At 40.1% G+C, this 16,879-nt stretch overlaps 2 protein-coding genes across 2 annotated transcripts in view; both read left to right on the forward strand.

The window, feature by feature from the left end:
• LOC112178330 (pentatricopeptide repeat-containing protein At5g65560) overlaps positions 1-16,879 on the forward strand; it is a 74,025-nt gene that overhangs the window by 28,220 nt on the left and 28,926 nt on the right. The window lies entirely within an intron of this gene.
• LOC112178327 (pentatricopeptide repeat-containing protein At5g16420, mitochondrial) lies at positions 13,085-14,927 on the forward strand. The gene is made up of 2 exons (XM_024316485.2): positions 13,085-13,158; positions 13,523-14,927. Exon 2 carries the CDS (start codon positions 13,528-13,530, stop codon positions 14,767-14,769), a length of 1,242 nt encoding a protein of 413 aa, XP_024172253.1. The 5' UTR covers positions 13,085-13,158; positions 13,523-13,527; the 3' UTR covers positions 14,770-14,927.

Consider the following 16,879-nt stretch of genomic DNA (forward strand, 5'->3'; position numbering starts at 1 on the left):
TCAATATCTTGCAAGAAGATTTGTCTTTGATGTAATTTTTTGATCCTAGTTTTTTTTACTGTAGGGTAGCTTCACAGAACACTAGTTATTAATATTTATATTGCTTACAGAGTTAGAGTTGACTGGTTTTGACAACAGTTGTTTTTCATTCCTTGAATTTATCATGCATGTATATTAGGCATGGTACATATAGCTGTGTATTGAGAAATCAGAGCACATGAAGTTCTGAGAGTATTCTTGCACTTGAGAAATTGTGAGAAACAAAAGTATTGTACTTGATAGTTAGGGTTTGTGAGAAATGTCAATGCCACACTGAATGCACAAAATCATGATAAGTGGACTGAAGCATTGGCACAGCCACACAGGCAGCACAGCTGTGGTAGTACAAGGCTTTCTGTGAAATTCTCCTTTTGTTCGAGTAAACCTGAGCTGCTAACGATCTTTGAACTTTCAAAAGATGTTTTTGACATGAATACTAGTCTAATCCAGAAGCTGAGAAGCAGCGGCTAAAGGAATGATATCTCCTACATTTCAAGTTTTTCTCTCCCTCATGTCCTCCAAGGATGACTGTGAGTAAATAGATAATGATGCAGCATCTTGTTGTGCAAAAATTTTCTCCATTGCTGGTGCTCAAATTCTTTGTACATCAAAAACTTTATTTTGACAAGTTTAGTTGAGATTTCTCCAACATCATTAGATATCTGGTGGCAGACTGGCAAGTAAACATAAATTCATTTGCCCTTCATAGAAAGTTGCAGTTTTACATGCTACGGAGATGTAAATGATCATTTAATTTTCAGCCAGATTTTTTATGTCTATCTCACCTCGATAATAACATTACTTTATAGTTCTTCTAGTTCAAAATTTCTTAACGATTATTATTATTATTATTATTATTTTTTTGTGACTTTGTCCAATTTGACTGAAAGTTTGTAATAGTAATATTTTCATAGTAGCTTAAAAACTGAATGATCAAGAGATCAAAAAGTGGGAGGATTTCACGAGCGATCCCCTAAAATTGCTAAGAAAGAAATCCATAACTAAGACCCTATATCTATACAAAAACCGTATGGCTATTGGTATGATATCCACACATTTCAAAGTTTCCTCCCTGATGTGTCACTGCGAGTAGTTAATGCATCGTATTGTTGAGGGCAACGTTAATGGTACCCAAATTCTTTGTACATCGAAACCCTTTATTTTGACAAGCTATTTTGATATCTCTCTTGAATCAATAGATAAGTTGTTAGCAAATAAAATTCAATTAAGGTTCCCTCAAAAATGTTGTATGTGAAGCGAAATTCACTGTTCTTATTAATCTGAGACATTTCTCATCGACTCCATAAATTATTAGACTAGGCTCTCTCTCAATATTGATTTACTTGGCTTTGGTCGTAAAATGGGCTTCTCCCTTAGTCCCTTTAGGATAGTTGAGTAGCGGTTTTTTTATTTTATTTATTTCTCCTTTTTTTTTAGAGAATGTGGGTGTGTTTGCCTCAAAATCGTCTCGGCCGTATTGGGGGTTGAGGGACTTGTGGTTGAATCGTCATTCTTGATACGCGGGTGTGCCAACTCGCGGCCGAATGGTTGAGCAAGGTTCTAATCTGATTTGCGCTTGTATTTGACTTCTTAACAAATGATTGTAGGCCGAGGAAGGAACCTTCTCGGCCGTTAGGTTCTTATAACTCTGTTGCAAGGACTTCGGTTAGGCGTCAACCCTGACCAGGATCTTCGATTACGTTTACTTCTTGAGTGAATTCAAAGGTTCGGGTGACAAGCGAGCCCCTCTGGGCTTCGCCGGTTTTGTTCGTCAGATGTCCGAGAAACTCTTCACGTCGGAATCGGGTCTGGGCTTCGCCAGTTTTGTTTGTCAGATGTCTGGGAAGCTCTAAAGCTCCGAAGCTCCAAGCCGGAATCGAGTCTGGGCTTCGCTTGCAGGTCTCGGAAGACGCCAAAACTGTGGTCTATTGGGGGGCAATAGACAGATTATTGCCCCTCAATAATTTCTTAACTGTGGTTAATTAATCACTAAAATTAGAGTTTTGATAAATCTTATGTTGTTTTGAGTTTATTAAAGTACAATAATCTGTCAATGATAGAAACTGGTGATTTTTGGGGTGGTCTATTGGGAGGCAATAGACAGATTATGGCCCCGCAATAATGTCTTAACTGTGGTTCATTTATTACAGGTCATTTCAACAAAATGCTGCTAGATTCATTAACAATCTATTGGGTGAAGGTACTCGCAAATCACGGTGAAGACGAAGGTGAAGTAGACTCGGTTATCAAAGCGTTGTGAGGTGATGTGTGTGTGAACAGCGAAACGCATCGATCCAATCCGAACTAGGCAAAAGAGATCGACGGACGAGAATTATATGTTACGAACTACTCCTAAGTGCGAAAAGTAAAGTGCATATAAAATAAAGAACAAGGAAGTAAAGAGCTTGAATGTAAAGTACTGAAATGAAAGTAAGAAACTAGAAATGAAAACAAGTTATGAGAGTTGAATCGCAAGGCAAAGTACCTATGAAAGATATATAGCAAGAGAAAAGTTTGAGTAAAAGTTGTATATTGATTTGTTTGTGTGGTACAGGACTTTTTACAATGAGTTACAAGGCACTATATATACAGATCAAAAACCCTAGCTAACTTGTCCTCCAAGACGTGGAAATTCAAGTAGGATTCATCTCCCTTTTCTAGATTAATTCATTCATAAATGTTATGATTTGGCTGATATCCGGAATCTTCACAATTGAAATCCTTAATTGACTCGAACTCTTTCCTTGTAAGGATTCCTTCTTTGAACCGATGTTTGCCAGTTGGCCTTGGTCGAGCACATTTAAACTCCTTCTTAGCCTGTCTGTGTAGTCACTCATTTGAACTCGGATTTCCCAACCATGTAACCGTGTGATCCACTTTATCATCTTTTGGGTTGTTCGGCCCAAAATCTCAAACCTCGGTCTAGTGATTGAAGGATGCCTTTATCTCAGTCGTACAACTCAAAATTCTAATCTCGGTCGAGTGACCGAACAACGCCCAGTCGGACAACTCAAAACTTTAATCTCGGTCGAGTGACCGAGAAACTCTGATTTCGGTCAACACCTTTATTTCGGTCGTACGACCTAAACTCTATATTCTCGGTCGACCCAATACTTATTTGGCTAATTTCCTCATCTCAGCTGAATGACCAATGAATTTCATTCTCGGCCGAATGATGGTGTGACTTCTGTAACAACCTGGAATTTTAAGTACATATTTAAGTGATAATATTTCCTTTACAAGCTTATGCGTGTGTGTGAGTGTGTGTATATTCAAGCAGTCTATCACCTATTACATATAGACTTGTAGGAAACTAGTTTTACTTAATGAGTTTTAGAATTTTTGAATGAGACCTTATAAACCCAATCAATGAATCTCTTTCTTATGTTTTAGTGAATCATAGGATTCATAAGCTAAAATAGATTCGTTAATCAAGATGTAAGTTATCATATTTTAGTATGCAGTGGAAATGAGACATCTTCGACGTACAGTGTCATCAGTTCTATGTAGCAGCTGCAAATTGATATTTATTTGCCCTGGTCAATAAGCTCATGTATCATTTTGCTCAAGTATGCAGACATTTCTTGTTAGAGATAAGTTTAGCTGAATCAAATCCAATATATATAAACAAGATGGAGTAGCTTTTCTAATCAAGCATATTTAGCTTAAGGTGGCAATATTAAAGGACGATGCCTTAATAGCTCCTACTATCAAAATTTTTAACTAAGGTTTGAACTGAGAAGGTTATACAAGCCTATCCTTAGAATCACATTGGCTCTTGTTCAGCGAGAAGGTTTCCTTATAGCATGAGGTGGTGAAAGTAAAAGCTCAAGGTCTTAGACTGTGATTAGTCTTTTGACACCTCCTACTCATGGAATATATATCTTTATTATATGTTAGTATATTGTAAATATGTAATCTTGATGATCAAGTTATATCTAGATAAGATCATTCATGTCAATCACTTCATAGTGCTCGGTGATTAAGTCATTAAGTGATAGGTATGGACTAACATGCACGCATCTATATGCAGATTTTATTATTATAATTGTTTTGCTTGATGGCCAAGAACCTGACTACTATAAATAATAGCTATCTACTTGATTCATATCCACACTACTATGAGAGCAATAGAACAACAGAACTTGAGCGAGGGAGATAGAGAGAAAGGAGTAGAATAGAAAGAAAGAAATAAACAGAAAAGAAAGGAAAGGAAACAAAAGAAAAGAGATACTGGGAGAAAGAAAAGGATATGTGAGAATGAAAATAGAGAGGAAAGGAAAGAGGTAGAAGAAAGGGAAGGGAAGGCATGATTACGAAGATTAGTAGATTTGGGATTCAAAGGTCTGTTTCGATCCTAAAATCTATTTCTATTTCTATGGAACTTTGTTCATGTGTTTTTGCTCAGTTCTAGTCTAAGTTGGCTTAATATTTTCCACAGTTAATAATGTAAATGATTTTTAAACAGAATGCAAGCATAGAAACAAATCAAGATGATTAGAGAATTGGTTTCATAAGAATGGGTGTCCTGAGTAATTCTTAGGTTGTTGTTTGAGTTAGAATTCTTATTTTGACTTAACAACAAGAGATTAGAGTGATCAAAGAACCTATATTCATCAGCTTAACAACCTTAGGCTGAGCAGTAACCTCAACCATTAGTTTGTAGGCATTGGAGAAAGCTAGAACAAGTTTTTGATAATCATTTAGTTAACTTTGAGCAACCATATCCTTTGATCTACACCTTCATTTTAGAAACCATTTGCATGTGTTGAAAGCTTATAATGTAAGCTTGATATCTATATAGTTTCGTACAATTTCATTAACGATTCATTGGTTAAGTTTGAGGCTAAAAATAGAGGTCTGCATTATGTAGTTTTTGGTTGGGTATTTGAAGTTTCTGTCGTCATGAAAGTTTCAGTAGATATCTTAAAGATCATTTCAGAATTGAAATATCATGAAGAGGAGTTTTCTAGAGTAACTTATGATTTTTCGAAGTTGAGGGTCTGCATCAGGAAATTCTTTCAATTGTCACTATGTTTCTGTTTGTTTCATTTGATTTCAATAGTTTCCTTTATTCAAACTTGTTCACAAACTGAAAATAGGCATTCTTAACTTTCCAACAAAACTTATGACACCACTTTCAGACTTTATTTTGGATAGTTATGTCATTGTGAAATTGGCTAGCCATATCTGTTTTTCGTCATAACAAATCTGCAAGACATTTTGGTTGGTTAGTTTGCACTTCAAATGAAATCTAAATGGCTTGAGATTGTAGGTACCATTTTCTTAAGACAGAAGTGTTAGAGCAAATCACTCTCCTACATTGATTTCCTCCCTCTCCACAATCAAAACTGATTGTGTAACCTCTCCACAATCAAAACTGATTGTGTAACTGTAGATTAGTTTTGAATATTTGTATTTATAGCATTGAATTCTGTTGGTAACAATAGAGCAGATCTTAGCTATATAATTGTACAATTGTAGACATACAAATCAAGGAAAATCAATTTCAACATGGTATCATCCTAGGTCTAGGATCCTTACCTGTGTCTCATCTTCTTCTCACATCGTGTTCTTTAATCTTGTCCTCCTGCGTCTCTCCTTTATCTTGTGTCTGTTCTCACTGTCATCCTCTCTCTCTTAGCAATAATCCAGTAATATTCCAGCAGCAATACTTTTCCAGCGGCAGGAATCCTCTGTACGTGATGCAGCACCACCACAACCTACCTGGGTTATTCCCTTCTCCTACTTGGGCTTCCTCTTCTTCTCCATGCCCACAAGGTTTTTCCAGCCCAAGTACTGCTCCACCCTTTCTTTTAATTCTTTTTGTCATAATTGCGCACTTACCAAGTCCCATCAACTACCTTTTCCTTCCAACCATATTTCCGCCTCTTCTCTATTTTCTATCATTCATAGTGATGTATGGATGTCTCCTACCTTGTCTGTCACTGGCTTCAAATATTATGTTCTTTTCACAGATGAATACTCTCGTTATATATGGCTTTATCCTATGCGTCGGAAAAATGAGGTCCTTACTCACTTTCAAAAATTGGTTGCTATGATTCGCAATATTTTCCACAGTTCTGTACAATACCTTCAAAGTGATAATGGTACAGAATATGTCAACAATGCCTTCTCCCAGTTTTGTGACTCTTTGGGCATCCAACAACGATTTTCTTGTCCATACACTCCACAACAAAATGGGCTTGCTGAAAGAAAACATAGACATATTGCCACTATGGCTCGCACTCTACTTCTCACCTCGGGTGCTCCTCACACTCTTTGGGCTGAGGCTGTTCTCACCTCTGTATATCTCATTAACCTTCTTCCCACTTCTACTCTCAATTGGGATACTCCTCACACACGTCTCTATGGTCATCCTCCTTCTTATTCATCCTTTCGTGTTTTTGGTTGCTCATGTTTTCCTTACCTAGGTACAAATGTTCCCAACAAATTGTCTAGTCGTAGTGTCGAGTGTGTCTTCCTTGGTTATAGTCCCCAACACAAAGGTTATCGTTGTCTCGATCCAAACACCGGTCGTGTCTATATCTCGCGTTATGTTTTATTTAACGAAACCAATTTTCCCTACAAAAATTTGCAGGTACACACTAATTCAGCTTCAGATCACTTCGAGTTCACTCGTCTCTCCAATCGAGTTAACATTGCACCTCCGCAGGCCATCCTGCCCAAGCCCACCTGATCACCAAATTGAGCAATCTGCCCTTCCTTTTCGCGCAGACCAACCCAATGACCTCGGTAAGTCAAGTCTGCAGCACAATGACCCAAGTTCACACTCTGGTGAAAATCCACCCTTGGCGTTTCTCGAATCAGACAGGCACTCCATCAATCTCGTGCTTCCGCTTTCTTCATCGCCAGCCCAGCTGCCCTCATCGCCGCCCACTGGTCGTGCTCCTCCAGTCTTGACTTACCGCCGCCATCACCGACCGGTGGCTGCACCCGAGCCGCCTGCTCAGTCCACCCTCGATCAGCAACCGAACGATGACGCTCCTCTGGTCATCACCGATTCTCCTATCGTTGCAGAACCTCCGATCGCCTCTGACCCTCCATCGCCGGTCATTGTACCTCCCCCTCCTCTACCAATTCCGGCACCAGCTCCTCCACCAATCCCGGCGGATGAGGCGCCACCCCCAACACACCCCATGCGGACTCGGCTCCGAGATGGAATCATCCAGCCCAGAATTTGCACGGATGGCATTGTAAAGTATCCCATTCCAAAAACTCTTTTATCTGTTATTAATTCCATGGAACCCACTTGTTATACTCAGGCTTCCAAAGATGTGAATTGGAGAGCTGCCATGACCGAGGAGATTAATGCTTTGTTGAAAAACCATACTTGGTCCCTTGTTCCTCCCTCTCCATCTCAGCATATTGTGGGTTGCAAATGGGTGTTCCGCATTAAGCGGAACCCGGATGGCTCACTTGAGTGTTACAAGGCCCGCCTTGTTGCCAAAGGATTCCATCAACAGCACGGGATCGACTATGGTGAAACCTATAGTCCTATTATCAAGCCCGCTACCATTCGAACCGTTCTCTGTGTTGCTGTGTCTATGGGTCGGCCTCTCCATCAGCTGGATGTCAAAAATGCATTCCTCCATGGCTATCTTCAGGAAGACGTTTACATGACTCAGCCTCCTGGCTTCGTCGATTCCTCTGGGCCCTCCTATGTCTGTAAGCTTCACAAGGTACTTTATGGCCTCAAACAAGCACCCCATGCTTGGTTTCAACGCATGAGCTCTTTTCTGCTTTCTGTTGGCTTTCGACATAGTAAAGCTGACTCATCTTTATTCATCTATCAACATGGACTGCATACAATTTTCTTTTTACTCTATGTTGATGACATTGTCATTACGGGCAGTAGTGATCAGCTTCTTCAAAGTTTTATTGATGCCTTGGGCCGTGGATTTGACATTAAGGATCTTGGTCCCCTTCACTATTTCCTTGGTTTACAGGTCAAGCCTCATTCCAACGGCCTTCACATCAATCAACTCAAGTATGCTCATGATATTTTAAAGAAGCATGATCTATTACTCAGTCAACCAGTGAGCACCCCAATGTCGGCAAAGCCTGTCCTCACCACACATGATGGTGATCTTGAAAATCCAACTGCCTTTCGTGAGATGGTTGGCTCCTTGCAGTACCTAACCATTACACGCCCTGACATAGCCTTTGTGGTCAATTCTGTGTCACAATTCATAAGTCAACCTCGTGCTCCACATCTCATTGCAGCCAAACGTATTCTCCGCTATGTCAAAGGCACACTAGGCCATGGTCTCCATTTTAGTCCTTAACGCGAACTTGCCCACCTTTCTGCTTACTCTGATGCCGATTGGGCCGGCTGCCCAGAATCTCGCCGTTCCACTTCCGGCTATCTCATTTACCTTGGCAATACCCTTGTCTCTTGGTGTTCCAAAAAGCAACCTACCATTACTCGCTCCAGTGCCGAATCTGAATATCGATCCCTTGCTCATTCCAGTGCCGAGACAACTTGGTTAGGCTTCTTACTATATGAACTTGGTGTCCATATTCAGTACCCCATTCGGCTTTACTGTGATAACCTAAGTGCCACATACATGGCTTCTAATCCGGTCTTTCACGCTCGCACCAAGCACATCGAGTTAGATTGTCATTTGTTCGTGAAAAGGTAGCACTTGGGAGTCATCAGGTTCATTTTGTCCCTTCCATCGATCAACCAACTGATCTTCTTACTAAACCACTTCACAAGCAGCGGCATAATCTCTTGTGTACCAAACATGTGCGTCCTGAGCCGCTCAGTTTGAAGGGGGGTGTTAGAGCAAATCACTCTCCTACATTGATTTCCTCCCTCTCCACAATCAAAACTGATTGTGTAACCTCTCCACAATCAAAACTGATTGTGTAACTGTAGATTAGTTTTGAATATTTGTATTTATAGCATTGAATTCTGTTGGTAACAGTAGAGCAGATCTTAGCTATATAATTGTACAATTGTAGACATACAGATCAAGGAAAATCAATTTCAACAAGAAGCTCGGTATTGAAGTATGTTCTTATGGCAGAATCATAGCTTTGTGTTTAAAATAAATTATATGCTTATGCATAGGAAATGTGAATTGTACTTGGATATTTACTTTTTATGTAGGAACATGTGTCTATACAATAGCTTGGAATCCAGGTAGGGGGATCTGGGGAACCTCTACTCAACCGAATTTTATGCATATATGTTGCTTGACATGTTTGTTTTGGAATGAATGAATATTTGATGCATCATCCAGTGAGTACAAATGAAGTATAAGGGTGGCGATGGTGATATGTGTAATGCTATCGATATAAGAAAGTTTGAAATTTATCTTTTGCATAGTTGAGTCCATAACCTCAGCAGGTACTAGATCCCAGGTATACCCATTGTTGATGTGCAATTAGTATAGGATTGAAAGGGTAATTCGGGACTGGCGAAAGGGGCATGGACAAGATGACTAGCAAAAGAGGGCAAGGGGGATTGATTTTTGGTGGGGGTTAGTTCATATAGTTGAGTACTCTAAGTCACCTTTGTGGTAAAATACATGGTATGCGATATGTAGGCTCAGTTTATTCTGTTGTGTGAATTATCGGGAATAGAACATGCACACCATATGATGATTATGTGGTCATCATTTGTATGAAGAGGAATAGGTCCCTACTGAGCCGCAAATTGAGCTCACCCCTTAACAGTCTTGCAGGTTAATAAACACAAGAACTATGAAGATTAGTGATTGAAAGCAATTAGAGTTAGTTGGAGTTTTGAATATGTAAAGATCATTATTCCGGAAGTGAGTACTCTTAGTGATCTTGAGTTGGATTTATCCTTATATCAAAATGAGAAGTCAATTCCATTAACAAAGTGTCGATTTTATTTTCTATTAATTTATTTTTACTCACACCTTGGATTTCGGGAAAATATTAAAAAATAGCCTGGGTCCGGGGCGTGACAACTTCATTCTTGGCCTTTACTTAATCTTAGCCAAAACTCTCTCTCATCCAACAGCTAGAGCTTAGTAGGTCGACGTGCAAAAAATAGGTGCAAACAGGTGAAAATGAACGTAATATTATAAAGAATGGAAAATTTCACAAACTGTACACCAAGTAAAGGCTACTAATAAAACTTATACATAATTTTCCAAACCAATCATTTTGGTACACGGACTCCTAAGCCTGACCCACTTTGTAGACACACCGTCACTAACGTTGTGAAGACCTCTGCCACCTGGCATAATTTAAGGGGTAAATTGGTCTCTCTCTATCTCTTGCTCTCTCTTGCTCTGGCCACCCATCTATTTCTCTCTTACTCTAGCCACCTCTCTCTCTCTCTCTCACCTATATCTTACCGTGTCCTCCTTCTCCTCCACCTACCATGACTACGTCTCCACCATCTGCTCTACCGCCGGCGTCATCGCGGTCTCCGTCGAGTACGACCTCTTCTCGAACCGGCCCATACCGGCTTTCTATGAGGACTCTAGGGCCTCTCTCCAATGGGTCGCCACCCACGCCAAAGGAACCAGGCCGGATCAATGGCTAAACGAGTACGCTGACTTGAACTGTATCTTCGTCGTCGGCGGCGACAGCATGGAAGAGACCGATGATGAGATGTGGCTTTACATAAACAAGGATAATGAAGGGGTGCAGGATAGGAGGTTAAAGCCGGCCGCGGAGGATCTGGGCCTGGTAAGGTGTAAGAAGGTGTTGGTGTTTGTGGCAGAGAAAGACCATTTGAATGGAGTGGGGAGGAGCTATGTGGAGGAGCTGAAGAAGAGTGGGTGGAAAGGAGTGTGGAGATGAAGAATAAAGGGAAGGACCATTGCTTTCATTTCCATGAAACTAAGGACAAGGAGGCTGTGAATTTGGTGAAGACAGTTTGTTCATGGTTTCGAGTTTTGGATCGACCCAGATGAAGTTCCAAGTCGGGTCAATGCTGTTTGTTGTGTTGTGCCTTTGTTCTGGAGCAAAGTCCTAGTGCATTAGTAGCCAAAGTTGCGATGCTTTGGGTTCTTAATTATTACTTGCGGCAGGGCACTAATCTCACTTTCATCGGAACCAATCTCAACTTCTTATTACTTTGGGTTCTTATAACTCTAGGTGACCTGTTCGAGTGCTACATCGTCTCCGAGGAAAATGGGCCCAAGGGTTGTGGTAGTGATCGGAGGTGAGGATGGGGCTGGGATTAGAATTAGAATTAGGGTTGTGGTGGAATTAGAAGTGGAATTAAGTTTGATGGGTGTGGATTTGGAAGGTGGAGGAGATGCAGTGGTCGCTGGAGTCATAGAGTTTTCTGGGTTTCGGTGTGTGGAAAGAGAGAGAGAGCGAGAAAGTCAGAGAAAGAAGAACCTTTTTTTTTTTCCTGACCAAAAAGAAGAGTCAGAGTGAGAGAGTACTAAACTACCCCTTGACAAATGAAAAATGGAATAAAGTTAATGGCGTCATTAATGTCATGTATGGATAGTGGGTTGAGATTCAGATTTCGTGTACCAAAATGATTGGTTTGGAAAATTATTTATAAGTTTTATTAGTGGTCTTTACTTGGTGTACTGTTTGTGAAATTTTCCCTATAAAGAAATAGGTCATCCAAAACTTGGGCTGCGGCAAGATTGAGATATCCTAGGGAGCCCTATAGCTAAAACCAAAATGAAACAAAATAACCAAGGCAACCTAATATGCAATATTATCCTAAAGAATTAAGACCAAAGTAACCAGTAACTTGACACTACTAGGGAGAGTTCCGAAACAGTTTAAGAACTAACCCTAATTTATTCATAAAGCCCTTAGACCTTCCTACACAAAGGGGGTGTCCCCAGAGCACTTGTTAGACCTATCCCAAGAAAGCAGACAGGTCCAAGTACGCCAAGTCCTTATTGATTCCCAAGAAACCCAAGTACAAGAGGCCTAAGTAATCAAGGCTCTAGGGTTGACAGCTTCTGTCCCCACTGCTGCATCTGTCGATAAACAACTCCGACGTCCTTAGTCAGCCATGTCCAGAACGGCATCTCATTGCGTAGTAGGCCTAGCCAACCTAAATGGAGTGTAACCTCTGCCAACTACCTCTGCACCTTCCTCCATCATCTAGATGGAGATTCGCTCTGGCATTGTCCATGGTGTCTCTTGCATGGTGGATCGGTCACGCCTACCTCTTATTCCATCCAATCCGCTCCGCGAAGGCGCGGGTTACAAGTGCGGCGTTTAAAAGCCACCTGAAAGCCATCGACCGCCAGTGGTCTTGTCCAAGGCCATCGTCCCCACGACGCTAAGCTTAAACACGCGCACAAGTCTAACACACAACCCGCCCAAAAAAACACCTTCAAGACCACACCAATTCGCCGATCCTGGCTAGCCATCGATGTATTAGCTAGCAACCGCTTCGCCACAAAGAGAAAGGAAAGAAGGAGAAAGCTGAGGCCAACGCAAGACCCTAGATGGGGATGATGCCTGAACTGGCGACCCCAAAGGCCTACGATCCGCAAACAAAACTCAGACAGTTTGGTGTCCAAGCTAAACCATAGCAAAAGTCCTCATTCTTGAAGAAGTTAAGTAGTTGTTAGTTCAATGTTTTATTTTTATAAAAAGACAATTATGCTTGTTTGCAACTTTGCAGTATTGATTTATTGATTTGAGGCAATTTTAGTACTTATGTACTGTAGACATTGATATTTGATATAATATTTTGGGATTCCAAGTGTTTTCGAAATTAGTAACTTGTTTCTCACGTTGTCGTTAGATTATTTTCATTTTGAAAGTCAATTAGATTTGGAAGTAAAAAGACACCACAAATTGACCATTTATTCGAGTTAGTTATTTAATCTCAATTTCTAGAGAATGACCAGAATTATAAAACATTGAAAAAAAAAAAAGAGGGATAAAAAAATGCAAAATTAGAAAGCGAACACTAGACAATTTGAACAAAATAGAAATAACAAAATTACAAATAACTAAAAAAAAGGTGGCCTAAAAATAAAGGGAACCTATAAAAGACGGGCGCGGTTCGTTTATTTTTCACATATTTAAAATTTAAGCAAAAAGAAAATAGAAACCATTTCTCTTCCTTGGTACTGTTCTCTGCTTCCGGAGCTACCGCCGGAGAATCATCGGGGGAAGGTGAGTGCTCTTCTCTTCTTCTTCTTCTTCTTCTTCATCAGTTATTTTGGAACCCTAACACTAGTTATCGATTTAAATTCTCACACAGTAGCTACTGCTTAATTTAATTTGTTTCTAGTTGAAAACCTAGCTACCTTCATATTTCTTCTGAATTTTTCGTTTCTTTTACGCTCTGGGGCTTAATTCAAGTTTGAATATTTACATTCCGGTGATATTATACTGTTTGTTTTGAGGTAGAAAACCCTAACTTTAGTTATTTGGGTCTCTTTGCCTTTTCTCTTTTACACTAGAAGCTCAGTCAAGTTCTGATCTTTGTGGTTTTAAACTTTGATTTCTGCGGCAAATAAACCACTGAGAACAATAGGATCAATGGCGGAGACTAGTTCCCCCAATTCTTCTGCTGATGACCTCAAGAACCATGTAATGAAGATTTTCGAGGAAGCCACCAAAGACTGTGAGGACGAATGCTTGAAAAGTGTATTTGGCACCATTGGGAGGAGCTACGATTCCCTTAACGATTATTCGATTATGTTGTTCAATACTATGGCAGATACCGGCATCATTGACAGAGCTAGAGAGATGTTTAAGCCTGTCTCTGACTTGGGCATTCTGTCTCCAGTGGCTGTCTTCACCTTTGTGATTATGCTCTACGCTGGTGAGCGCAAGGCCAAGAGTGCTCTCAAGGTTTTCCAGCACATGATAGCCACTGGTGTCAACCCCGCCTGCTACACTTATGTTCAACTCATCACTGTACTTGCAACAGACTTTTCCAATGTAAAGTTCCTTAGGTATGCCAAGAAGTATTTTCTTGAAATGTTGGATAAGGGGATGAAGCCCAGTCCTACTCCCTTCTGGAAGATTATGGAGGCCATTGCCTACCGAGAGCCAGTGGAGAAGGCCAAGGAGTTCCTTGAGCAGATAAAAGCCAAGGGGTTCATGCCTTCCGACAGTGGTTTTCACTACAAAGAAGCCTACCTCGCCGAAGGAATGCAAACACTGAAGATGTATGCTGATCTTGTCCACAATGAGACCATTGACAAGGATGTTAGAAAGTACTTCTACGTGTTGCGCGCCTGCCCTGGCCACGCTGAAAAACTGGGGAGCATAATGTACAGTGCTTTGATAGATGATGGAAATGTAGACGAGGCCACAGAGTTCTTTAACGAAGTTGAGGAGACGGGTATAGAGCCCATGGTCCTAATCCACACCGCTGTTATTGAAGCCTATCTCTCGTTTGGCAAGGCCAAGGGTGCTCTGGAGGCATACCTGGCCATGTTAGCTGCTGGGGTTGCCCCCAACTCCTACACTTACACCGTTTTAATCAAGGGACTCAGTGCTGACCCCAACTTCTTTGGAGATGCCAAGAAGTATTTGCTCGAGATGATGGATAAGGGGAAGCGGCCCAATGCTGCTACCTTCACTGCGGTGATAGAGGGCTTTGCAAAGCAGGAGGACAAGGCAGCTGAGGAGGAGGGAAAAGGGTTTGTGCAGGTAATGATAGATAAGGGGTTTGTTCCTAATGCGAAGGCTATGATGGACGTTTTAAAGTTTAGACCAACATCGGTAATTAGAAGTGCCATGAGTATTGTTCTTTCCACCTTGAAGCAGTGATGCTCTGGTTCATGGATGTTATACCAGCAAGCTTTAGGATTAGGAGGCTTCAGATATGGAGGAACTAGTGAGAGTAGAGAAGTGGATTTCGGAATAAATTTTGTGCTGTCCTCTATTGTTGTGAATGTTGACATTCAAGTATTCTGGTGCTAATATGAATTTAATGCTACATTATTAACTGTGCAGTAGGCGTTCTTGATTCAGTGCACACTTGCTGTTAATTTTAATGTTTTATTCATTGATTTTTAGTCTTTTACAACAGTTGTTTTTCATTCCTTTAATTTGTCATGCATGTAGATAGTGTATTGAGAAATTAGAACAAATGAAGTTGAAACTGGGAGTATCCTTGCACTTGGGAACTTTTGAAAAATAAAAGTATTGCATTTTGATAGTTAGTGTGCCAGAGATGTTGTTGGCACACTGCACGTCTTAATAGCACAGAGGCACAGAATCACTATAGATGGACTGAAGCATTGGCACACCTAACATAGTTATGGGAGTTATATGTAGTCCAAGGCTTTCAGTAGACATTAGAAATTTTACAAGTCTCCTTTTGTCCGAATAAACCTGAGCAGCTATCAATCTTTGAACATCTAAAAGATGTTTTGTCATGAGTCCTAGTGTATTTCAGAAGCTAAAAACCTGCGGCCAAAGGAATAATATCTCTATGTTTTAGGTTTTCCTCTCCCTTATATACTCCAAGGATGACTACGAATATATATATAAGGCAGCATCTTCTTTAATTTGCACAACATTAAAAGTTTCTCCTATTGCTGGTGCTCAAGTCTTTTGTACATCATAAACTTTATTTTGACAAGTCACTTGTGATTTCTCCTCAATCATTAGAAATCTGTGGCAGACTGGCAGTAAACATGAAATTTTTTTTTCCTTCAAAGAAGCTGCAATTCCACATGCTACAGAGATGTAAATGGTCATTTCATTTTCAGCTAGATTTTTTACATCCATGAATTTTTCATGTTGATAATGGTGTTGCTTTGTTGTTCTACAAAAATTTTAATTTAACTTCTGCAGATTTCACCCCAAGACGTTTGTGAGCCTGTATCAGGTTATAGCAGCTTTATTGTTCTCTAGTCCTGGGTTTGCTCTATAGTCAAATCTGCATTTAGTTTGTACTTCGAACCAAATCTGCATGTGCAATAGTGATAAAGATAATCTTGTAAATATATGAATCTTCACTGAAAACTTAGGACCAAGATTGGATCTTATGTCGACATTACCATTTTATGCAGACCATTGTAAGATTTCCTCTGGCTTTTCACAAGCATCTAGTATCCAGAAAAGCTACAGTTTCCGATTCATAAAACAGAGCTGTTTTCTTTTCAATTTTCAGTAATTCTCTGGTAGTTTTAACATTTGGTTTAGGACATGAAATGTGAACTGGGGACAAGACTTGTGCTACTTCTTACTCTTATCAGTTATCAATATCATTTGGTGCTACTTTCTTCGATACCACTAGCAATTTTTGTATACCAAATTACAAGCACTATCACTTTGTTGCTGCTTTGAAACAAGATTCAGGTGCTTATAGTTTAGCATATATGGCATCTTGTAATCATGTAATTAACTAAGGAACATAATTTTCCCCATTAATTTTGCAGTTTCAAACTGAAACAGCTTCTGCTGCTGCACTTGTGACTATTAGTATAATATGAATGATATTCAATTTAGACTTGATAATTAAGATCATCACCCACGGTTGGATAGAAGGCCGATCGTTTTAGACATTTTAAGTTGCATCTGGTGCCAAACGAATTGTGTCTGATAATTTAATGGATTACTACTGGGCGAAAATCGGGTACAAGCAACTATTTCAAGTTCAATTAGGAAACTTCCCTTAAACAAGCCCGGAAAGGGGCTTCCTTTTAATCCTTATTTAAAATCTACCTTTTCCTTAAAGGAATAGGATTTCTCACCATACTTTCCTCGTCATTCCTAGCAATTTACACTTTTATTTTCTCCTTGATTCTTAAGGAATAATTAGGTGCTAAGGCTTATAAATAGGGGCTTCATGAGGACACCTCAGTCCAACTCTGAATTTGTTTCAAATTCATTTCCTGCGACGTGCAACTAAACTACAGTGACGAATCAA

The sequence above is a fragment of the Rosa chinensis genome, chromosome 7 (assembly GCF_002994745.2).
Source record: "Rosa chinensis cultivar Old Blush chromosome 7, RchiOBHm-V2, whole genome shotgun sequence".
NCBI lineage: Eukaryota > Viridiplantae > Streptophyta > Magnoliopsida > Rosales > Rosaceae > Rosa > Rosa chinensis.